General features: G+C 43.6%; 1 protein-coding gene across 1 annotated transcript in view; it reads left to right on the top strand.

The window, feature by feature from the left end:
* Window positions 1-24,909, top strand: part of KIAA1549L (KIAA1549 like) — a 311,060-nt gene that overhangs the window by 217,276 nt on the left and 68,875 nt on the right. The window contains 2 exon segments of the mRNA XM_043969915.1: window positions 5,016-5,158; window positions 19,847-20,025. Of these exon segments, the coding sequence (XP_043825850.1) occupies window positions 5,016-5,158; window positions 19,847-20,025 (322 nt within the window).

Raw genomic sequence — 24,909 nt, 5'->3', positions numbered from 1 at the left:
ATCAAGGCAGTGTATGTACAGTAGGAGCTAAGGAAAGAGGCAAAGGAGAGAGACATGTCAATGGGTCTAGGAAAATAAGGGGAGAAAGGACCCTTTCAGCCAAGGAGAGTGGAGAAGGCTTCAAGGAAGAGGTGGCAATTGGGCAGCACCTTAAAGGTTTCCCAAAGGCAGATGAGGATGAGAAGACAGCACATTCCTTGTTGTGATCTCAGGACCAATGCTTGCTGTTGATTGGCCAGTGGTGGAAAATGATGGATAGACAGGATGGATAGGAAACCACTTTGAAAAGAGATTACCATGGTCGTTCATTTTAATTCAGCTCTTACCATTTAACAGCGTGGGTGAGTTTTCTAGGGTGTTTAAATTTATTTGTAACTGGGGCAGCTAGGTGGCGCAGTGGATAGAGCACCGGCCCTGGAGTCAGGAGGGCCTGAGTTCAAATGCGGCCTCAGAAACTTAACACTTACTAGCTGTGTGACCCTGGGCAAGTCACTTAACCCCAACTGCCTCACTAAAAAAAAAAAAATTCATAACCAAGGGGTAAAGCTTGATTTCCATATTTTTAGTATGTCAATTAGGCTAGGCCAGGGGTAGGGCCTAGCCCTGTGATTTCTAGGGAACTCTTGGATGAGAAAACTTCTCTTTCTCATATAGCCTCGGAGAGTTGCCCAGATCACTGAGAAGTTATGACCCATGTATGTAAATGTCATTACTTTACCTGCCTCCCCCCCAAAAAAGGCTTTTCTGCTGTCATATAGATGGGTTCCAAAAATATCTCAGATTTTCATTTATTCATTTATTCACTCATTCATTCATATATTTATTTGTTTGTTTGTTTGTTTATTTATTTATTTGCAGAGCAGTGAGAGTTAAGTGACTTGCCCAGGGTCACACAGCCAATGAATGTCAAGTGTCTGATCCCGAATTTGAACTCAGGTCCTCCTGAATCAGGGCTGGTGCTTTATCTACTGGGCTACCTAGCTGCCCCTAATATCTCAGATTTTTTTACCCAAATGTTTTAATCTACAGTTCCCTCTAAACACAGTCTGTAACTAATCAAAGGACCAGTATAAAAACAGAGCCAGGGGGCAGCTAGGTGACACAGTGAATAGAGCACTGGCCCAGGAGTCAGGAGGACCTGAGTTCAAAGCCAGCCTCAGACACTTAACACTTACTAGCTGTGTGACCTTGGGCAAGTCACTTAACCCCAATTGCCTCACCAAAAAAACAAACAAACAAACAAAAAACAGAGCCAGATTCTTTGGTGAAGCTTGTTAGCACACACCTTCCCCAGGGGCATAGAATCAGCCAGGTGTTATAGTGGGGGAGATTGCTTTACTTAGAGACCTGAGTTCAAATCCAGCCTTAGGCACTTACTAGTCGTGAGTAGGTCCCTTAACCTCTTCCATCCTCCATTTTCCGACCTATAAAATGAGAATAACAATAGCACCTACCTCACAGGATTGTTATGAGGATCTAATGGGATAATATTTGTAAAGTGCTCTGCAAATCTTAAAGTACTATATAAATTCTAATTATTATTTTTTAGAGACAATTCTTTGAGGTTCTCTATAGCAATGTACATAAAGATACTTTGAAAAATATCAACCACTTTACAAATGTCTGGCATTTTATACTTTTAAAATATATATGGGGGGCAGCTAGGTGGCGCAGTGGATAGTGCACCGGCCCTGGATTCAGGAGGACCTGAGTTCAAATCCTGCCTCAGACACTTAACAATTACTAGCTGTGTGACCCTGGGCAAGTCACTTAACCCCAATTGCCTCACACACACACACACACACACACAAATTAAAATATATATATATATATATAATATATTATATATATATATATATATATGGGGGCAGCTAGGTGGCACAGTAGATAAAGCACCAGCCCTGGATTCAGGAGGACCTGAGTTCAAATCCAACCTCAGACACTTGAAACTTACTAGCTGTGTGACCCTGGGCAAGTCACTTAACCCTCATCACCCCATCAAAATATATATATACACACATACCTACTTTATATGTATACATATAATATATGTGTGTGTATATATGTATATATGTGTGTGTGTGTATATATATATAATATACTTTTATACTTTCCTTTCAGCTCTTGCTAGACTAGAGTAAATAAAATGCCCTTTGTGTCAGCCTGATACTTAGAATAAGTAAGGGTGTTAATAAGAACACGAGAATAATTTTTCTCTGTATGCTTATCATTGTGCCTAGCACGGTGCTTTTCAACGTGCAGGTGATTATATCTTTGGTGAATGAACAGAAGAATGATATGGGTACCTAAGTCCATATATGATGGAATCACTCGTCAGTAGTTATTGTTAATGGTTTTAAGAACTGACATTTATATCAAATTTGGCATTCATAACAGCCCTGGATGGTTGGCACTATGGGTATTATTATATCTATTGCAGTGCCTTCTAACTGATCTCTGTGCTTCCAATCTCTCCGCCTCTCCAATCCATCCATTATACCCCACATAGCTGCCAAATAGATATTCCCAATCATAAGAGTGACCATGTCGCCTCCCTCTCCCCCCCATAAAAATTCTCAGTGGCTCCCTATTAGTCTTTAGGATAAAATATCAAATTGTCAGTGCAGCATTTAAAATACCCTCCAAAATCTGACTCCCTCCTCCCCTCCCAGTCTCCTTTTATAACCACCTTCCTTTATGCCATTTCCATTGCACATAAACCGGCCTGCTTAGTGTTCCCTGACCATCCATCTGTTCCCATTGTGGGCCTTGGTGACACCATTATGTTCAGAACTAGGACAATAAAGAGTAGAAAGGAGACCAGTTTCATGTTACCTAGGCATCTCTGCCTCCCCACCTCCTATCAAAGGAAAGAAACTATTTTTGTGTGGGTGGAACAAGGCCCGACAGGCCAGCTTCTCCTCTTGTTCTGCCCACTCCTGGGGAAAGCTGACCCAGCCACCAAGCGATGGCTAACCTCAGAGCGAGCTGGGATGAAGATCTTCCCACAGAGCGATAGGAGATCAGAGCTCAGTCTGGTGCTAAAAAGAGAAATGAGCACAGGCTCCTAGTGAACCATGCTGGGGGTAAAGATGGGACTCAGAGGAGAGGGAACGAAGGGAGGTATAGAAAGGTCACTCTGTCCCATAGCTTCGAAGTTTGTGATGGCAGATGAGCCAGAAACAGCAGCAGAGTGTGAGGATAAAGAAGTCCCTTTTCCTTCTGTGGGCTTTTGTGTCTTTATCACTAAAATGAGGGGGTTGGAATGAATCATCTCTTAAGTCCCTTCTGTGATTCACTCTCAGTCAATCAACAAACACTTGTTTGTTAAGTTTTAAAATCGGGTCTCCCTCTGGCTTAGCGTGGACCCCTGATCAGCATAGTGTACTGCAGCTTAGAACTCCGAAGCCCAAGCGATCCACCAGCCTTGGCCACTCCAGGAGCAGGAATTACAGTCGTGCGCCACCATGCCCAGTTCAGCAAGCATTTATTAAGTCCCTGCTGTGTGCCGGGTGAGAGAGCCCACCTTAGAGTCAGGAAGACTGGGGTTCAAGTTCTACTTCTGAGCCTGAGCAAGTCACTTACCCCTCAGTGTCCTGGAAAACTCTCTAAGACTGTAAATTTCAGAGCAGGGGCTGACTGCATTGGTAGAGGGCATGTCCTCACCAGTATTTCCCTTAAATCAATGAAATCTTTTGCCTTTATATAGATACACACACACATACACACACAAACTTCTTTATCTGTAAGATAAGACTCATTATGGGGCAGCTAGGTGGCGCAGTGGATAAAGCACCAGCCCTGGATTCAGGAGGACCTGAGTTCAAATCCGGCCTCAGACACTTGACGCTAACTAGCAGTGTGACCCTGGGCAAGTCACTTAACCCTCATTGCCCCACAAAAAAACCAAACCAAACCAAAACAAAACAAAAACCCGATAAGACTCATTAGACTAGGTGGCCTCTAAGGTCCTGATGATCCTGAATGTCTTGAACCTCTCTGCACCTCCATTTCCTCTTTTTTAAAATAAAGAGTTTGCATTGTTCATTCAATTCAGTCATATCCGACTCTTCAGGACCCCACCGAGCATACTGTCTGTGGGATTTTCTTGGCAAAGATACTGGAGTACTTTGTTTGCCATTTCCTTCTCCAGTGGATTAAGGTAAACAGAAGTTAAGTGACTTGTGCAGGATCACACAGCAGTAAGGTCTGAGGCTGGATTTGAACTCAGGTCTCCCTGACTCTAGGCCCAGAGCACTATGTACTATGCCACCTAGATGACTAGTAGTAACAATTTATATAGTGCTTCAAGGTTTACCATGTGCCCTACATGGTATCTCATTGGATCCTCAAAATGACCCTAGGTAATAGATGCTAGTATTGTTATTTCCATATTATAGATGAGGGAACTGAGACTGGGAGAGTTTTGGTGAATTACCTAGGGCTGCATCACATATATTTAGTTAGTGTCTGAGGCGGGATTTGACTCCCAGTCTTCATGATTCAAAGTCCACTTTGGTTCTTCTCCAGCTCAGAGTCTTTATTCAGGTTGGGGGCAGGGAGGAAGCAATCAGCACCCCCAAAAATCAGTTTTTTTCCCCAACATGAGGAATGTTGGTACAGCAGGGAAGCATCTGTGAATTGAGTAGCCTTTGTGACAGCCGCCAAAGCTCAGAGTTTAGAAAAGTGGCTTAGAATAAAGCTGGTCTTATTTACCGTTTCCATAGCCACAGCAGGTTCATTAAAGAAAAATAGGACCCACAGCTGAGTCCCCTGAACTCCCTTTCGGAGATGAGTGTTTGCAAAACACATGTCCAGGCTCTGGGGTGTGTGTGTGTGTGTGTGTGTGCGTGTGCGCGTGCGAGTGCACATTTGTACACTCTAGTGTTCTCTTGTGTGAAGCCAGAAGGTAAGTGCGTGCCCCTCTGGCTGGTGGAGGGGCCAAGCCTATAACCTTGGGATGCTTGGCTCCAGCAGGAACTTACTGCCTCCCTTGTTGCCATGGTTACCTCCAGCAGGTCACCCAGTGAGAACGGCTCGGTCCTTAGCAACGAATCAGGGAAGCCCAGTCCCGGGAGGCCCTCGCCCCAGAACGTGACAACAACGGCCACAGCGCAGCAGCAGAAAGTGACAAAAGAGGAGGGAAGGAAGAGAAATGGTGAGAGGGGAGCCGGGGGACCAAGGCTATAAGTCATCCTAACCTGCTGTCATCACCCCTTCTCAGCACAGACATACAGGCTTCCTCAGAGGCATGTGAGCATCCCCACCACACCTGCCCTGCTCCAAGAGCTCCCGAGCCTGTATTGAGCGTCCTCAAGGCTTTTCATTGTAACCAATCTATCCGGGAGGTGAGAAAGGTGTTATCATCTCCATTTCACCAGTGAGCAAATCAAGGTCACATGGTCAATAAGGTCAGAAGTGGTCTCCTGGCACTAACTCCTGGCACCACTGTGTGATGCTGCTTTTTCAGGTGCCCATGAGTATTATAGATAGCCCTGGCCCCACAAAGGCATCTGTACTCATATGAATCCTTTCCACAATCTTCAAAATTACTTGTAATTGTTTTTATCTGTGGTGTGATCAATAGGGTACCAGACATTAAGAGCTGGGTTCAAATACTGTTTCAGACACTTAGTGACCCTGGGTAAGTCAAATAAAGTCGCTGGGCCTCAATTTCCTCATCTGTGAAGATAAGGGGGTTGGACTAGATGTCTTAGCTCCAGGATCCTGTCATCCCATTTGCATGCATTGTGTCTATTCCAATAGCACAAATGCCCCTTTAAGGGTAGGGGCCTTTTCAACTTCATATCTAGACCCTCAGCCCCTAGCATAGTGCCTGTCATTCAGTAAGCACTTAATAAATGCTGGTTGGTTATTTCCCAAAGAGATGTACCACCCGACTGGGTGAGTGGGTGGTCCGGCTCACTAAATAGGCACCTACTCCTGCCACACAGAGAGGTTCACACCTTCAATGCACACTCTTCTTACATAGATATGCATATAACTTACATGTCCCTACCACCCTGACACTCACTGCCATAGATACGCACCACTACTACTCAGTCAGTCGGTCAACAAGCACTTATTAAGTGCCTACTATGTGCCAGGCATTATGCTTACCACGACAGTTACAAAGAAAGGCAAAAACACAGCCCTCAACTTAAAAAAGCTTAGATACTAATGGGGGGAGGGGATACAATGCATATAAGGGAGCTCGCAGGGGAGGGGGTCATGTTAGGAACAAGGTAGACAGGTCTGGAGAATAAGGAACACAGTCGGCAGAGAAATAAGCCACTAATTACCTAGATACATCTTCAAATGGAGATTTCTGTCAGGAAATCACTAATGGGAAGAGGGGGATGGCCACAGGGATGGAGGAACAAGGGTGAGAAAGCCATTGGGGCAGAGCTGGGAAAGATGTGAGCCATGGCTGGTCTAGGCATGAGCTCCCAACACACACACTCATGCACACTCACATACTCACACACACACACACTGGAGCACACTCACACACATACTCACATACTCTCACACACATACACATATATTCACACACTCTCATACTCTCACACATTCATATAATACTCACATACACTCACACACATACACTCACATACTCTCACACACTCACACAATACTCACACTCACATACTCACACACACACAATATTTACACTCACACATTCTCACATACTCTCACACACATACACATATACTCACACACACATACTCACATACTCTCACACACACAATACTCACACACATACTCACGTACTCTCATACACTCACACAATACTCACACACATACATACTCACCTACTCACACACATACACATACACTCACATACACACATACTCACATACTCTCACACTCACATACTCATGAGCACACTTGAGCACACACACACATACTCACACACACATAATCACATACTCTCACACACTCACATACTCATGCAGACACTCATGCACATGAACATGCATGTGAATACTATACAGAAGCATCAATCCAATTCAATCAATAAACAAGCATTTTTTTGGTGCTAAACCAAGAGGCAGGGAGGGGAAGAAAGGCAGAAACACAGAATCAGTCCCTGCCTTCAGGGAGCTTATATTCTAATGGGGGAAATAGAATGTCTATAGTTACATGCAGGATCCCTACAGAGTGTATGGAGAGTAATCTTAGAGGAAAATGTGCAGCATCTGGAGCGGGGCGGGGAGGTCTCCTACATAAAGGGACAATCCAGCTGAGTCCTGAAGGAAGCCTGGGAATCCAAGAGGCAGAGGTGGGTTGGGGGGAGGGGTACGTCCCAGGTGTGGGGACAGCCAGTGTAAAGGCACAGAAGACAAAATAACCTCTGTGGAATAGTAATTTGCTCAGTATGGTGGGGTCAGTGTGTGAGGAGGAGAGCTATACTAGAGACCTTGAAAGGTTGGAAGGCGGCAGGTTGTAAAGAGCTTTAAATGCCAAACAGAGGAGTCCACAGGGAGCCACTCTGGGGTGGCTAGGTGGAGCAGTGATCAGAGCACCAGACCTGGAGTCATGAAGACCTGAGTTCAAATGCAGTCTTAAACACTTAGTAGCTGTGTGATCCTGGGCAAGTCACTTCACCCTGTTTGCCTCGGTTTTCTCATCTGTAAAAAGAGCTGGAGAAGGAAATGTCAAACCACTCCAGTATCTATCTTTGCCAAGAAAACCCTGAATGGGGTCATGGAGAGTTGGGCACGACTGAACAACAACAGAATTTGTCGAGCGGGAGAGGTGCCATTGTCAGACTCATGCTTTAGGAAAATCACCTTGGCAACTGTGGTGGATGAATTGGAGAGGGGAGAAGGACCAGACAGGAGGCTCCATAGACCCCCCCCCACCCCCAGCCACCTGCACGACTACAAGCCACCATTGCTCTTAGCAACTTCCTTTTCAACAATCCATTTCTTGGCCGTGTGACCCACAAGCCTGAGCCTGACTCCTTCCCACAGCCCTCTTCCCCCACCTCTGTTTCTCTGCTCTTATCCCAAGAGGATCTGAAAACTCCTCCACGGAGAGAATGGATGTTTGTTCACAGATGTGATCCTTGGCTCCCATGAGGTGTTAGTGGCTGCTTCTTGCCTCTGACAAAACATCACCTCTCAAAGACAGTTACAGGTCTTTACATCTGGCTCCAATGTGTCTTCTTGCATGACTCACTCCCCTTTATGAGGATTCCTTTCCCATGGGTTGGACTAGATGGCGCCTGAGGCCCTCCCGGCTCTCAAATTCTGCAGTTCTGTGATATTTCCTCATGTGAGGGAGGGCAACTGAGCCACTTTAGCTGAAAGGGGAGTGAGTCATGCAAGAAGACACATTGGAGCCAGATGAAAGTGACCGTGGCAAGGGGTCATCCAGCCTTTGCGTGAGGACCTCCAGAGCGGAGCAGACCCTCTCTCGAGGTGTCCCTCTTACCTTAGGGGAAGTCGGCATCACTAGGAAGTCTTTACTGACACCACGTCTACATAGACACCCTTGCAACCTCTACCCATTGTTCCACAGTCTTCTCTCTAGCGCCTAATGGAACAAGGATAATCAGCCCCTCCATGATGTTTCAATGGAGCTATCATATACCCCCTGAACCTTCTTTTCTCCAGGCTAAACGTGACTAGTCTCATCAACCAGTCTATACCTGTTAAGAACCCAAGGCTCTTCACCAACGTGGTCACCCTCCTCCAGCTTATCAATGCCCTTCTTAAGCTAGTGTCCAAAATTGAATACAGAGCAGAGTATACCTCCCTACTCCTGGAAGTCATACCTCTCTTTCTTTTTTTTTTTTTTTTGTGGGGCAATGAGAGTTAAGTGATTTGCCCAGGGTCACACAGCTAGTCAGTGTCAAGTGTCTGAGACCAGATTTGAACTCAGGTCCTCCTGAATCCAGGGCTGGTGCTTTATCCACTGGGCCACCTAGCTGCCCCCATACCCCACCTCTCCAATGAGGGTTGTGACTTGCCCAGGGACACACAGGTACTAAGTGTCAAGTGTCTGTGGCCAGATTTGAACTCAGGTCCTTCTGAATTCAGGGCCTTTGCTTTATCTGCTGTGCCACCTAGCTGTTCCTCCATATCTCTCATTTTTTTAATTTTTTTTTTGTTTTGTGGGGCAATGGGGGTTAAGTGACTTGCCCAAGGTCACACAGCTAGTAAGTGTCAGGTGTCTGAGGCTGGATTTGAACTCAGGTCCTCCTGAATACAGGGCCAGTGCATTATCCACTGCACCACCTAGCTGCCCCCCCCATATCTCTCTTAATGTAGCCCAAGATCACATTAGCTTTTTTGACTACCACATCATACTGCTTGTAGTCCACTGAAACTCCCAGATCTTTTTCAGAACAACTTACAAATTTCCATACCTACCCTATATCATACTTGCGGAGTTGATTTTTTTTGTACCAAGGTCCAAGTCTTTACTTACACCCTATTGAATTTCATCTTTTAGATTCAACCCAATGCCCTAGCCTGTTAACATCCTTTTGATGATAACTCCATCATCCAGAGTATTAACTGTTCCTCCAAGTACTATGTCATCTGAAAATTTGACAAGCATCTTATCTATGGCTCCATCCAAGTCACTGAGAAGCAGGTTGAACAACAATAGCCCAAGAGCAGAGCCCTGAGGCACCCCACTAGAGCCCCCTTCCAACTGACACCTATGTATTAATTCTCTTTGTGTCCAGTCATTCAAGCAAATGCAGCTAATTTTAATATTGTGTAGCTCGTATTTCTCAATCTTGTCAATAAGCATCTTGTGAGACTTTGGAGGTATCATGTTACAATGGAAAAAGCCCTGCTCCTGGAGTCAGAGGATCTGGGTTCAAATACTGATCTTGACCCTTATTCCCTTGGGTGAATCATTGAAATTTCCTCCTTTATTGAAGCCTCCCTCTCTATAAAAGGACAGAATTGGATTAGCTGACTTCCTAGGTCCCTCTGTGTTCTAAATCTACAATCTCTTTGCTATGCTGAAATCTAAGCATACTATGTCATAATTCTATGTATTGTATTTTCTGGTTTACCAACTGGTTTCTGGCCTTCAGAAAAGATTCTGGGGGCCAGCTAGGTGGCACAGTAGATAGAGCACTGGCTCTGGAGTCAGGAGGACCTGAGTTCAAATGAGACCTCAGACTCTTGACGTGTACTAGCTGTGTGACCTTGGGCAAGTCACTTAACCCTCATTGCCTCACCAAAAAAGAAAAAAAAGGTTCTGATAAAATTTGTGGATTCATAAATCCTCCCCACACCTGATCTTGTACTCTCAAAAATATGCCAAATATATATTTGTCTTAAGATACTAGCTCACATTTCTATAGCCCTTTAAGACTTGCAAAATACTCTAGTCAGTCAATAAATTCATTGAGTTTATTATTAAACTCATCAAGAGTCAGTCAACAAATTCATTAAGAGCCAGAAACTGTATTAAATTCTGGGGATACAGAAAAAGGCAAAAACAAGCCCTGCTCTCTAGAAGTGCACAATCTATTGATCCTAACAACAAGTCTGTGAAGTAAATAATATTAAGGGGGCAGCTAGGTGGTACAATGGATAAAGCACTGGCCCTAGATTCAGGAGGACCTGAGTTCACATCTGACCTCAGACACTTTACACTTACTAGCTGTGCGACCTTGGGCAAGCTACTTAACCCTCATTGCCCAACCCCCCCAAAAAAAAATTTTTAAGTAAGTAATATTATGTTATATCCATTTTACAGTGGATGAATCAGAGGCTCAAATCAGTGGAGTGACTTGCCCAGGGTCACACAGCCAGGAAGTATCTGAAGTGAGATTTGAACCCAAATTTTCCTGATTCTTTCTCTAGTCCTCTTTCCACTATGCACACTGCCTCTTTTTGGTCAGTAAAAAGTGTCATGACCTTCACTGGCTTGGTAGACTTTGTTTCCTCAAGATAAAGATTTCAGCTACATTTCAATGTGGGGTTGTCAAGGTCAAGATGCTGATCTGCATGAGTGGGTGGAATTTCTGCCCTGGGATAAAGATGTCCTGGTCTCAAAAAATGCCTCTGCTCTACCGATGTGATAGGTAACAACTCAGATATAATATCACACAGGTGCATGGGCTCAGGGTGAGTGGCATGCCAGGGTTTTGTTTGTTGGTTTGTTTTGGGATCTCATTCGGATTCATAATTCCAGCTGAGAATGTCTGAATGCTTGAGGTCCTTCTGAAAAAGAAATACCATGCTTTTTCAGGTCAGGTGACTTCTAGAGATGAAAGAAAGAGAAAGAGAGAGAAATGGGGGGAGGGAGGAAGAGAGAGAGAGAGAGAGAGAGAGAGAGAGAGAGAGAGAGAGAGAGGCAGGAAGGAAGGAAGGAAGGAAGGAAGGAAGGAAGGAAGGAAGGAAGGAAGGAAGGAAGGAAGGAAGGAAGGGCATTTATTAAGGCCTTACCCAAGCTCTGGAAATACCAATACAAAAGCAAAGACAGTCCTTCCTCTCAAAAAAACTTACATTCTAATGGGGACAACACCACATATAGGGGAGCTATGACCAGGGAGGAGCACGTTGATCTAGAAACTTAATAAGACAGTGAGTAGGGCTAGGGAGAAGTAGATTGATGCACCTCATTCAGGAACAACGGCAGTTTAGCTGATAATGGTTCATGGTTTCAGACCTGGGAAGGGGTAAAGGAGTGTTGGGGAGGCTGTGAAAGAAATGTCCAGATAGTGAAGTGAAGCATCATTGAGGAGATAATTTAGTTGAGATTTAATATCCAGGTCTTCAAATTTCAAGAGAAAATTGATCAGGGCAGCTCATTAAATACAAAATTCAACAGATACTGAGCCTCTCCAGAACTCCAGATTTAGCTTCAGAGAAACCTGGACTGGAGTCCTTAGTGTTGAAGAGGTTCCTTTTTTGTTGTTTCTTTTTTTTTTTTTTTAGTGAGGCAATTGGGGTTAAGTGACTTGCCCAGGGTCACACAGCTAGTAAATGTTAAGTGTCTGAGGCTGGATTTGAACTCAGGTACTCCTGACTCCAGGGCTGGTGCTTTATCCACTGTGCCACCTAGCTGCCCCTGAAGAGGTTCCTTTTGATAAGAACAATCATATCTCATGTTTATGCAGGGCTTTCCCCTCAGGAATCCTGTGATGTACATATTTCAAATATATTCTCTGTACCTTACAAGTAAAGCAATTGAAGCCCAAGGATTTGAAGAGCCACCTGCATTCATAGGCTCATGGATCTAGAGCCCGAGCTCAGCAAGTCCAACCCCATCATTTTATGGATTAGTAAACTGAAGCTCGGTGAGACTAAGTAACTTGCCCATCAGAGTACCCCAGGCATTCAAACCCAGGTTCCCTGACTTCAAATCCAGCCTTGCTTTCACTTCATCCCAGGGCACAGCTACTCGAAAAGACCGTGGGGGTTTGAATGGGAGTCTTTTCACTCCAAGTTCAGCATGTCACCTGAGAAGCTAGGGAATGCCTAAGGTCACAAACCAGAATGGGTCTGAGGGAAGACTTGAACCCAGGTCCTCCTAGATCCAAGACTGGCTGTCCATCCACTAAACCATGATATCCCTCATGGGTTTGGAAGACAAAGGAAAGAGGCAATGAGAAGAGCACAGAACGTGGAGTCATTAGTGAGTTTATTTTAAATCTTACTGATGAAAGGGAAGGAGAAAGAAGCAAGCATTTATTAAATGCCTATTATGTGCCAGGTATTTTACACATATTATCTCGTTTAATCCTTACAGCAGCCCTGGGGGATAAGTACTATTACTATTATCCCCATCTTACAGTTGAGAAAAAATAGAGGCTAAGTGGATTGCCCAGGGTCATGCATCTAGTAAGTATCTGAGGCTGGATTTGAACTCAGTTCTTCCTGACTGCAGGTGCAATGCTCTATCTACCACACCACGTAGCTGCCTCTACTGGGTAAATTGTTAAACCTCTCTGAGCCTTGGTTTCCTGATCTGTAAAATGAAAATAACCATCCTTGTACAAGGAGACTTTCACAGTTATTATGAAGTGCTGTGACAAAAGTGCTGGACTTAAATCCCAGCTCAGATATTTCCTTACCTTGTGCCTCTGGGCAAGCCACTTAACCTCTGTTTGTCTCAGTATCCCATCAGTAATACAGGGATAATCATGGTGCCTATCTCCCAGGACTCTTGTAAGACTCAAATAATACAAGTGTATACCCCTTCACATACCTTAAAGCCCTATATAGGGGCAGCTAGGTGGCTCAGTGGTTAAAGTATTAGCCCTGGATTCAGGAGGACCTGAGTTCAAATCCGGCCTCAGACACTTACTAGCTATGTGACCCTGGGCAAGTCACTTAACCCCCATTGCCCCACCCCAACCCAAAAAAAAGAAAAGAAAAAGAAAGGATGATTCTGGGAATCAGTAGTGAAAAGAAAAGCATTTGGCATTTTGGGGGCTTATCTAGGCATTTGACCCTCATGAGCTGGTGTCAGACTTTGAAAGGAGAATATTCCATGCATTTCTGTTAGTCATAAGAATTTAATTTAGAGTGTCCAAGAACCTTAGAGCTGGTGGGGACTTTAGACTCTTATATTTAAGTTCTCTAGGAGAGACCTCATAGCAGGGTCTGTGAACTTAGATGGGAAAGTAAAAACAGGTCTTTGTTTTCACTGATCTTTTGGTTTCTTTGCTAATTCCATGTGTTATATTTTATGCATTTAAAAGCATTATTCTCAGTAAGGATCCAACTTCACAGGACAAGCAAAGGGGTTCTACGACACAGAAAAGGTGAAAGACCTTTGCGTTAGAAGTCATCTGGTTCAACCCCCTCATTTTTCCCATGAGGAAGCTGAGACACAGAGAAGAGACTTTCCCAGAGTCACACAAGATTCAAACCTAAATTGTTTAACTCCAAACCAACCATTTCTTCCCATTTGGCATCTAATCAACCCCTCTGTTTGTCTCAGTATCCCATCAGCAAAACAGGGATAATGATGCCTATCTCCTAGGGCTCAACCTCATCATTTTACACTTAAGAGGAGTGGGTCCCAGAGAGGAGAGCATCTTACCTCAGATTACACAATTAATTGGTGGCAGAAGTAGGATTTGAACCCCAGGGTAATAGACCTCCAGTCCAATGCTCATTCCACTACTCCCAAATGACTTCTGATAGGCACAGGACTCTGAGCCAAGATGAAAGCTCACAAACGATTGTACCTTCTGTCACTCAGGGGGAGCAAACCCCCTGTTGTCCTTTTGAATTTGCTCTCGTTTGTCCCTGAGAAGAGTCACACCAGGGGCTCAGGATCTAATCAGACTGTACCCTCATTGTCTACTATCTGGCCAAGCAAACAAAACCCCCAAATCCATGGAAACCAGAGAAGCTTGAGGACAGATTATTGCCTTGGCAGGGGAGATGGTGGTAAAAGTAGAATAGAAAATCTTTTTTAAAATTATCAGCAAAACTCCAAAATACAATTCTAAGTGTTTTTTCCCCCTTGGTGTTTCTTTTTCTTTGCTTTTCCAGGGAAGTGGGACTTTCTTCTTCTTTTTTTTTTCCTTGCGGGGCAATGAGGGTTAAGTGATTTGCCCAGGGTCACACAGCTAGTGTCAAGTGTCTGAAGCTGGATTTGAACTCAGGTCCTCCTGAATCCGAGACCAGTGCTTTATCCACTGTGCCACCTAGCTGCCCTGAAGTGGGACTTTTTAATTCTCCAATTAGACTATCCATGTTGTTTGACAAAATTTGTCTATATGATGTAGTAGGGACATCTCAGTGCTGACAGTGAGTGGGACTATTGGTGATTAGATTGACACACCCCATCCAGGTACAATGGCAGAGTTTATTTGATCATGGTTCTTGGTTTCAGAACTGCAAGTGTGGATTGGGGTGGCAGAAGAATTGGCCAGAGAAAAGGGAGTGATATGTAGTCCTGTCCAGGTCTTCTTGGCTCCAAGTGAAAGTGATGACTTTTTACAATTTATCATGATTTCTCATTAATGTTTAGTCACTAATAACAATCACTTACATTTATGTAACTCATTATACTTAAAAAGCACTTGATACACATTGTTTCACCCGATCTTCACAATGACCTTGTGAGGTAGGAAGCTTAGGCATTCTTTTCCTGGTCTTATAGATCTTAGATTCCTATGATTTAAAGCCAGAAGAGACTGTGGAATAGGGGTTCTTAACTTTGTGTCATGGACCTCTTGGGCACTCTGGTGAAGTCTGTAGATCCCTTCTTAGAACAATGATTTTAAATACATAAAATAAAATGCATAGTTCCAAAGGAAGCCAAAGGTGTGTGAAAATAAAGATGAGATTTCTAACTCATCCAGGTTCACAGATCCCAAGGTTAAGAGCCCTTTCATCAGCAAAACCATTTCCCCTTTTCTTTATAGATGAAGAAACTGGGGTCAGAGAGGTGAAGCAGTTTGCCCAGGATCACATACAGTGTCTGAGGCATGAGTCAAACTCAAGTCTTCTTGATGCCAATTCCTGTACTCTATTCACTGAGCCTCCTTAGCTGCTCCTAACTTTATTCCTGGATGAGCCTTAAAGGTCATCTAGTCCAAACATCTTGGAATTATAGAATTTCAGAGCTGGAAGGGACCTCAGAGACCACCGAGTCCAACCCCGCTGGGGAAATAGTCCCCACTATAGCAACTCTGACATATGGGAATCAGTTTCCTCTTGAAGGAGGCACTTGGTGCCAGTTTTGGCTACTTCTCAGAGATAGGAAGCATTCCCTGAAGTCAAGACTACATCCACCTCTTGGAAGCTTCCACCCACAGCCCCTTGTTCTGCCCTCTGGGGTCAAGAGGAAGGAATCTCCGATAGGATGCCCCTTGAAATGCCTGAAGGCAGCTCTTGTTCCCCTCCCCCAAGTCCTCTCTTTTCCAGGCTTCAGGCCCCTCATTCTTTCAGTCACCCCTTGACGCCACAGTTTCCAGGCCACCAGCCATCTTGGTGGCCCTCCTCTGAAGAAATTACAGTTTGACAATATCCTTTCTAGTGTGCCTTTCCAACTGGCAATAATGCTCAGGATGTGGTCTGACCAGGGCAGAGGCCAGGGTGGGGTGGGGTGGGGGGAATCTTGCCTCCTCTCAATGCCGGGGGCATTAGTTACATCATACTCATTCTTTCCCCCTACTTTGTTCCAGGCCTCATTTCATCAGTGTTGGGAACCTTCCAGTCTAATAACTCCCTCTACCAAATAAGAGCAGCAAATCATCTGTAACTGAGTCTAGAGAGTTACTGGGGGCATGGAGAGGTCCAGACACTTGCTTGGGGTCACACAGCTAGGATGTATCACACTAATCTAAGTCTTCCTGGCTCCAAGGCTAGCCTTCTTCTCTCCCCGACATTACACCGCCTCTTGTCAGCTCGTGTGAGCCTCTTGTGACAGCTGGGAAGTCTGGTCCTGGAGAAGACTGAGTAACTTGTCTGAGAGCACACATTAATGGAATAACTGGGGTTCAAACCCAAGTCTCCAGGAGCCTCCCCACTACCTAGTCCCATGAATACAAATTGCAGGGGACATCGTTTTTTTTATTTAATTCTCAATTGTCAGTCAGTAAGAATTTATCAAGCACCTACTATGTGCCAGGTACTGTGACAAGCTCTGGGCTTGGAAAGAAAAGGAGAAGACGGTTCCTGCCCTTGAAGAGCTCACAATTTGATAAGAGAGACCAACATGCAAACAGATATGACGGGTGACTAGGACTTTGTTAACAGAGAGGAGATGGTGGAGTGGGGAGGGATTGGGAAAGACTTCCTCTAGAAGGTGGGACCAGAAAACAAGCTGCTTTAATAACTTCTTATTGGATTCTGAAAGTTCTCATCTACCTTCTAAAATCATTTCATTTATTGGGTTTAATTTGACTCATCTTTTGGGCTGCAGTTAGTGACAGAATGATCCAAGCTGTATTTTTCTGGGTAATTTAAATAACATCTCAATCTGGTGAGAAGATGGGGGTGGGGTGGACAGAGGCAAAAACATGAATAAATTGCTGTTACATTCATATTTTATGTAACACCTATAACATATTTGGTTCCTAAATTGTCCACTTGCTTCCTTGTGGGAACAGGGGGCTTAATTTATCTCTTGCTGAGTCGCCCTCAATACATTTTCAATCTTTTGGTTATTTAAATGGGATATACTTTAAAAAGAAGCAAATCACCAGGGTACAGCTGGGACCCAGAATTCCTTCTGTCATTCAGTTATAAGAGAGGCGAGGCGAATTTCAGCTACCAGAGCTAAAGAGTCTGTTGGAACAGGACTATTCACTTCACTATTATTTAGGCAGTCAACAAGCATTTGTTAAGCCCCTACTGTGTGCCAGGTAAAATGCTCAGTGCTATGGATAAAAGGAAAGGCAAAAAATTAGTCCCTGTTCTCAAGGAATTCACAGTCGTATGGGGAAGACTATGCCCAAACAATTATGTCCAAACAAGATCTATCCAGGATAAATTGTGATCTCAGAAACAAGGCACTAAGTTTGAGGTGGACTGGCAGAGACTTCTTGCAGAGGGTGGGATTTTAGCTAAGACATGAAGGAAGTCTGGGAAGCCAAGAGGTAAGAACGAGGACAGAGAATTCCAGGCATGGGGAACAGCCAGGAAAAATGCCTGGGTCCAGAGATGGGATAACTCATTCAAGGATTAGCAAAAAAGACCAGTGTCACTGGATTGATGAGTATGGAGGAAGGAAAAAGGTATAAAAAGGATGGAAAGGAAAGAGAGGGTCAGGTTATAAATAGCTTCAAAAACCAAACAGATAGGGGAAGTTAAATGGAACAGTGGATAAAGCAGCAGCCCTGGATTCAGGAGGACCTGAGTTCAAATGTGACCTCAGACACTTGACACTTACTAGCTGTGTGGCCCTGGGCAAGTCACTTAACCCTCATTGCCCTGCAAAACAAAATAAAACCAAAAAACCCAAATAGATCATTTGACATTTGATCCTAAAGAGGATAGGGAGCCCACTGGAGTTTTTTGAATAAGGGGATGACATGTCCAGATGTGCTTGAGGAAGGTCAATGACAACTCAATAGAGTAGGACTGACTTGAGACAAAGAGAACACTCAGAAGGCTATTGTCATAGACAAGGAGGTGAGTTCTGTTGAATTAGGGGGCCAGATGGGAATAGATGGAAATAGTGTTACCTTAAATTGGGTTTTGGGGGTTGTTGGGTGGGAGAGGTATGTGTTGCTTTTGACTAAAAAAATCAATCAGACTATGAAATCATTGGATTGGAAATGTGGCATGGTGGATAGAGTGAGGGACTTAGAGTCAGGAAGATTCAAACTATCCACTTCTGATACTTACTAGCTCTAGGAGTGTTGGGCAAGTCACCTACTTTTTCTGTGCATCAGGCAATTTCCTAGGACTGGCCCTCTCAATTATCAATACTGCCTCCTCCTCTGAAACGATTCTATCTTTTCAGTTTGTGCATATGTGTACATGTTGTTTCTCCTGATAAAATGTAAGCTTCCTGAAGGACACTCTCCACTGCACAGTACATGTTTAAATGCTTTTTGAACTGAATTGTGAGGAACTGCACTGGTGAAAAGGACCCCTCATCACAGACCTTGGAAATACAGAAAGGGATAGCTCTGTGAGATGGGCCATGAAAATATGATTATACCCATTTTCCAAATTAAGAAACTGAGGCTAAAAGTAGTGAGGTGACTTGACATGCAGCACTCTATCCCCTGTTGCTGGAATGCATTCCTTCCTCACATCTGCCTCTTAAAATCGCTAGTTTTGATGAAAGCTCAGCTCAAAAGCCATCTCTTACATGCATCCCTTTCAGACTCCTCCAGCTGCTAATGTCTCTTCCCAAAAAATTATTTTCCATTTATATTGTCTATATTTATATATTGCTGCTCCCCCACCCTCCCAAGAATATAAGTTCTTTGAGGGCAGAGACTGTTTGATTTTTGCCTTTGCATCCCAAGCACACAGCAGGTGCTTAATAAATGCTCATTGATTGACTGATTGAAGGCACTCTAAAATCAAGGTTTTTCTTTTTTTAATTGCCAATCATGTCATCATGGATCTTGAGCCTTAAACCACCTTCTACGTCTTTTAGTCTACCCCTTTCCCTTCACAGAAGAGAAGCTCAAGGTCCAGTCATTCAGCCAACCAACAAGCATTTATTAAGCCCTGTGCCAAGCACCAGGACTACAAAGAAAAGCCAAAACCTGGTCCCTACCCTCAAGGAGCTCACATTCTAAATGACTCCAGGACATGGGCTTCCAGAACCAGAGCTGGAAAAGACCTCACAGAATATCTAGCCTAACTCCCTCACTTTAAAGATTAAGAAACTCAGTCCACAGAGGTGGTGACCTGTCAGTCAGCAAGCATTTATTAAGTGCCTACTATGTGCCAAGCACTGTTGCAAAAATAGGAATATAGTATTAGGAATCATAGATCCAAAGCTGGAAAAGACCTCAGAGGGCAGGCAATCCCCTCATTTTACAGATGAGTAAACTGAATCCCAGGGAGGTTGAACGACTTGTCCACAGTCACACAGGTAGTGAAGGACAAGGTCACCCAGCTACTAAGTGTCTGAGGTGGGAATAGAAGCTGGGACTCCTGACCCCAAGTCCAGTCCACCAGTCTGTTGGGCTCCTCCTCCTTCACCTCCTTTTGACTCTAACTCTCCGAGGCACCGGAGGCCATTCTCGAAGGCCATTAGCATTCCTTGGCTGCCCAGACCTCTCTCAGGCTGTCCCTCACTTATCACAAACCCCTCTCTCTCTCTCCATGATTCCCTCCCCACTATTCTGATCATTCATCTTTTAGTGGCATCTTTCATCCCACATCTTGCCCACCAGCCACCATGGAGTAAGGTCATTTGTATTTTTCCCTAGTGCCCGTGAGTGATGAAGAGGAAGGCGCGGGTCTCTTTGATAGCACAGGCAAGCCCGTGGCCGATCCATTTGACACATCTTCTGGCTCTGTACAGCTCATTGCCATCAAGCCAGCGGCACTGGCCCCTGCCCATCCAGCATCTGAACGGAGCCAGGAGTCAGCCATCATTAATGGAGAGGTAAGAGCTTTGGGGAGATGCTGGAGAAAGTCATTAGACTTGAGAGAACCCAGGGAGGGAAAGGGGTTTGCTGAACAACTAGTCAGGTACCTTTTTTTTTTTCCAATGGGAAAGGTTGGGAGTCATAATGATTTATAGTTGATTCAGAAATGCAACCAGAACGAGAGACAAACAGGCCTTTCTTCCCTGTATTTCTCTGCTTCCTTCTGGTTCAGTTTGATCTTTGGTGACCAGGTTCTAGGAGACCTGTGTGGTCCCAGGGAGTGGCATGGTCTGGGGCTATGTGTGTGTGTACACATATATAAGCACATGCATGTATATGTGCATGTACATATACATACATAAATAGCTACCCCCAGATCATACCAATCTCCTACCCAGTAAATGCCATTCTCCCTATTACCTTCAGGATCAAATATAAAATCCTCTGTTGAGCATGCAAAGTTCTTCACATATGGATATGTTGTGCGTGTATACAGTTATCCCTTACACACTGTGAGAGTTAGGGGCATGGCACCCTCCCAGTATGGAAAATCTGCATAAAAATTGGGGGCCTCCCTCCATACCACAGAAGTCTGAATTATTATGGTATTAAAAGATAAAATACGTTGATATTATACAATGTCATACATATATTTCATGCATTTCTGAGTTTGTAAATTTTTTCTGAATTGTCTATTGGCTTTCACATGTTGTCTACGGCTTCTGCCAAACTTCCACAAAAGTCCCATTGAATTTTCAATTAATTTAATTTATATCACTGATTTGCAATATAGCAAAACTGCGATGAAGAAGGTCACAATATGGAAAGGATAGTTGTACATACACACACATATAACATATCCACACACATACTTGTGCATGTGTAGTTCTGAACTACCCAGCTCCCATCATTAAATAGGCACACATGCATATGCATGCATACAGACAGACATGAATTACCAGGGACCTCTGACTTCGCTGGTGTAAGGCACTTCAAGTCAAGTCCAAAAGCATTTATTAAGCATTTACTGTGTATCTAGAACTGTACCAAGCCCTAAGAATTTTTTTTAAAGCAAAAACAAGTCCTGCTGTCAAGGAACTCTCATTCTATTAGGGGAGACGAGCTGAAAATTTCTAGGCATAAAAAGTATCATTACAAAGGTGAGCTCAAAGGGAAGGCACTAGGACCATGAAAGGCCTCTAAATTAATTGGGATCAGAGCTGAATCATGAAGAAAGCCAGGGAAGTTGGGTCAGAGATGATGTGGGAAGTATCCCAGGCATAAGGAACAACCAAGTTAAAGATGCAGAGGTGTGAGATGAGGTATCCTGTACAAGAAACAACAAATATGTGGGATAGTATAGTTTTATTGTAGAGTGTGAAGCAGAAAGTAAAATGTAAGAAAATGGGAAAAGAAAGAAGAGTCCAGGTTGAAAAGAAATTTAAATGACAAACAGATGGCATGTTAGATCCTAGAGGTGATAGGGAGCCATTGGAGTTTATTGAGTAGGAAGGAGAGTAACGTGGTCACTTTTAAAAAATCACTTCAGCAGCTGAGGGGAGAATGAATTTGAATGCAGAGGGACTTGAAACAGTGAGACCATTTAGAAAATTATTGCAACAGTCCTGAAAAGAAAGGATATGGTTTGAAGAAGGGTGGTGTGGAGGAAAAGAAAGAAAAATATACTTTAGGTATCCTTAAGAGAGAAATAATAAGATTTGACAACAAATTAGAATAACTGAGTGAGGAATTGAGGATTTCACTGAGGTTACAAGCACATGGTGGTGCCTTCAATAGTAATAGGAAAGTTGGGAAGAGGGGAAGGTTTAAAGGGAAAAATAATGAATTCTATTTTAGACATGTTGACTTCGAAATGCCTATTTGGGACATCTAGTCCAAGATGCCCAAAGGGCATTTGGTTATGAGGAATTGGAGCTGAGGAGACAGCCTATGGCTGGATATATGACCTGGGGATCAGTTGCTTAGGGATGATGGTTGAACTACCAGATACTGAGATCACCAAGTGATGTTTTGTAGGAGGAGAAAAAAAGGAGAACCCAGACCACAGCCTTGGAAGGCATCCCCATTTTCAGTAAGGAAACTTCCTCCACCAATGCAGATCAATGGTGGCTTGGCATCTTGGAGTCTTAGAGAGTTTCCAGGTGCACGGAGAGGTTTGGTGATTTGCCCAGGTTTATTAGAAAAGACCCTTGAGTAACGTCCTAACTCCTTCCTAACTCCAAAGGCCAGGGCTCTGTCCACTACCCCACACTCCCCTCTCTGCTTATGTCAACCAATTCCCCATTGGTGATTACAGAGTGTACCCCTGGGCTAATCTAAGCTACCAAGTCACACCAAAAAAATACGTTAGGTGATTTTTAAAATGTATTTTCTCCTGTTGATTCTATCTTCATCAGAAAACACACTGTTTATTAATAATGTGTAGTGATAATGACCAAGCTTTGAGCCAGAGAAGAGCTGAGTGTATAGCACATGTTGTCAGACATAATCCATTTGTCAAATTGACTTTTTTCTTTATCTTTTTAATCTTTGTTACAAGGAGGAGTTCACTGAGTAGAGGTCTGGGAGGGATACATTTGGAAATAAATGTGATATAAAGACAAAAGATATTTGTTTAAAAAAATTTTAAAAACCAAAGTGACAAGACATCACTGTCAACATGGACCAACATAAAGTTGTTCTGATGCAGAACTATCTAGTGTTAATTCCTAGTGATAGACACAACATTCTATTTTAAGTCAGGAAGACCTAGGTTCTAATTCCATCTCAAATATTTAATAGCTGTGACCAGGGGGAAATCAATCATGTAATTACCCTGAGACTTGCCTTCCTCATCAGTAAAATAGAGATAGGAATGGAATCTGTCTCACAAGGTTAGTATGAGGACCAAATGAGGCAGCTAGGTGGCCCAGTGGGTAGAGCACTGCACCTGAGGTCAGGAAGAACTGAGTTCAAATACAGCCTGAGACACTTACTGACTGCATGACCCTGGGCAAGTTACTTCAACTCTGTCAGCCTCAGTCTTCTTAGCTGTAAAACAGGGATAATAATACCACCTACCTCCTAGAGTTATGAAGGTAAAATAAGATCATATATGTAAAGTGCTTTGTAAACCTTAAGGTGTTATATTATTATTAAGTGGGATAATGTTTATAAAGTGCTTCCCTATGTCAATTTGCTATATGAATGTCTCAATTGTCACTTGTTATGTATGTAACACTTGACAATTTACAGGGTACATTATACATTAATACTCTTAAAAATTATTCCATTTGAGGGGGCAGCTAGGTGGCACAGTGGATAAAGCACCGACCCTGGATTCAGAAGGACCTGAGTTCAAATCCAGCCTCAGACACTTGACACTAGCTGTATGACCCTGGGAAAGTCACCTAATCCTCATTGCCCTGAAAAATATATGTGTGTGTGTGTTACATAATATATATAATATAATATATATGTGTGTATGTATATATATAATTTACATATATAATATATATATATATTCCATTTGGTCCTCACAACAACAACCCCAAGAGGCTAGGAGGTGAGATGCATTTGTCCTCATTTTATGGATGAGGAAATTAAGGGTCACAGAAATTAAGTTATTTACCCAGGCTCACTTGGCTAGTTAGTGGCTGGGTTGAGAGTGGAACCTCATTGCCTAATCCCCAGGACTTGAAATGAAGTCAGCTTGGGTTCAAATCCCACTTTATCAATGGATAGAGCACTGGCCCTGGAGTCAGGAGGACCTGAGTTCAAATCCAGCCTCAGACGTTTGACACTTACTAGCTGTGTGACCCTGGGCAAGTCACATAACCCCAATTGCCTCACACACACACAAAATCCCACTTTATATACTAATTAGCTATGAAACAGTGGACATATGGGAGGGGGTGGATTAGATCAAAGCTCCTTATACTGTGGATCAAGACCCCATATGGGATCACATAACTGAATATGGGAGTCGAGAAAAATCTGGCAGCAGTAAAAGGGTGGGTATACCTATTTTATATACCTATATACCCGGGTTGGTTAAAAATTTCTCAGGAGAAAAGAGGTTGTGAGTGGAAGAAGTTTAAGAAGCCCCCGGGTTCGATTCCCTTTGATCCTCTAATCTATGGCTGCATTCAGGCTCACCCTGGTAGACCCCTTTCAGTGGAGGCCAATCCCTTGCTAACCCAATCCTGTCTTCATCTATTAGCTATCATGCACAGCTACTCTGCCCATTTTTGTGGCTGTGCTTGTCATGATAACCAGTTAAAATCCTTGTTCTGAATGTAATTACTTAATTCAATATGTATCACATTTTCTGATTGCTTTCTATCTACTAGCCCATCTCCCTATAACCAATGAACAGGAGATTATAGTGTATTACAGTGGAGAGGAAGGGACCTTATTTGTCATCCAAACTCCTTGGGGAAGGACGTTGTTTTTGTCTTTGTTTTACCAGGGTTTGCAATGCCTGGGGCATTGAATAAGGATTAGGGAGAGGTGAGACCTGAACCTATGATTTCATCGGGAACTCAGAGAGGAGAAATACACTACATTGATGTAGGTGACTTAATGTCTTGGAGCAGAGGGGTCCTAACTCTTGGGAATCTCCAAGGCTATTAGCAGGGCTGAAGCAGATTAAAATATCATTGAGAGGGGGCAGCTAGGTGGCACAGTGGATAAAACATTGGATCTGGATTCAGGACCACCTGAGTTCAAATCCCACCTCAGACACTTGACACTTAGCTGTGTGACCGTGGGCAAGTCACTTAACCCTCATTTCCCTGAAAAAAAAAAAGATGAAAGGCAGTGTATTCTTGTGGGTGGGCAGAGTGCTGGCCTCAGAGTCAGAAGGACCTGAATTCAAGATCAGCCTCTGATACAAACGG

Source organism: Dromiciops gliroides, chromosome 6 (assembly GCF_019393635.1).
Source record: "Dromiciops gliroides isolate mDroGli1 chromosome 6, mDroGli1.pri, whole genome shotgun sequence".
In the NCBI taxonomy this organism is placed as follows: Eukaryota; Metazoa; Chordata; class Mammalia; order Microbiotheria; family Microbiotheriidae; genus Dromiciops; species Dromiciops gliroides.
The sequence above is the reverse complement of the archived record's forward strand: the minus strand, read 5'-3'. Positions and strand labels throughout refer to the sequence as shown.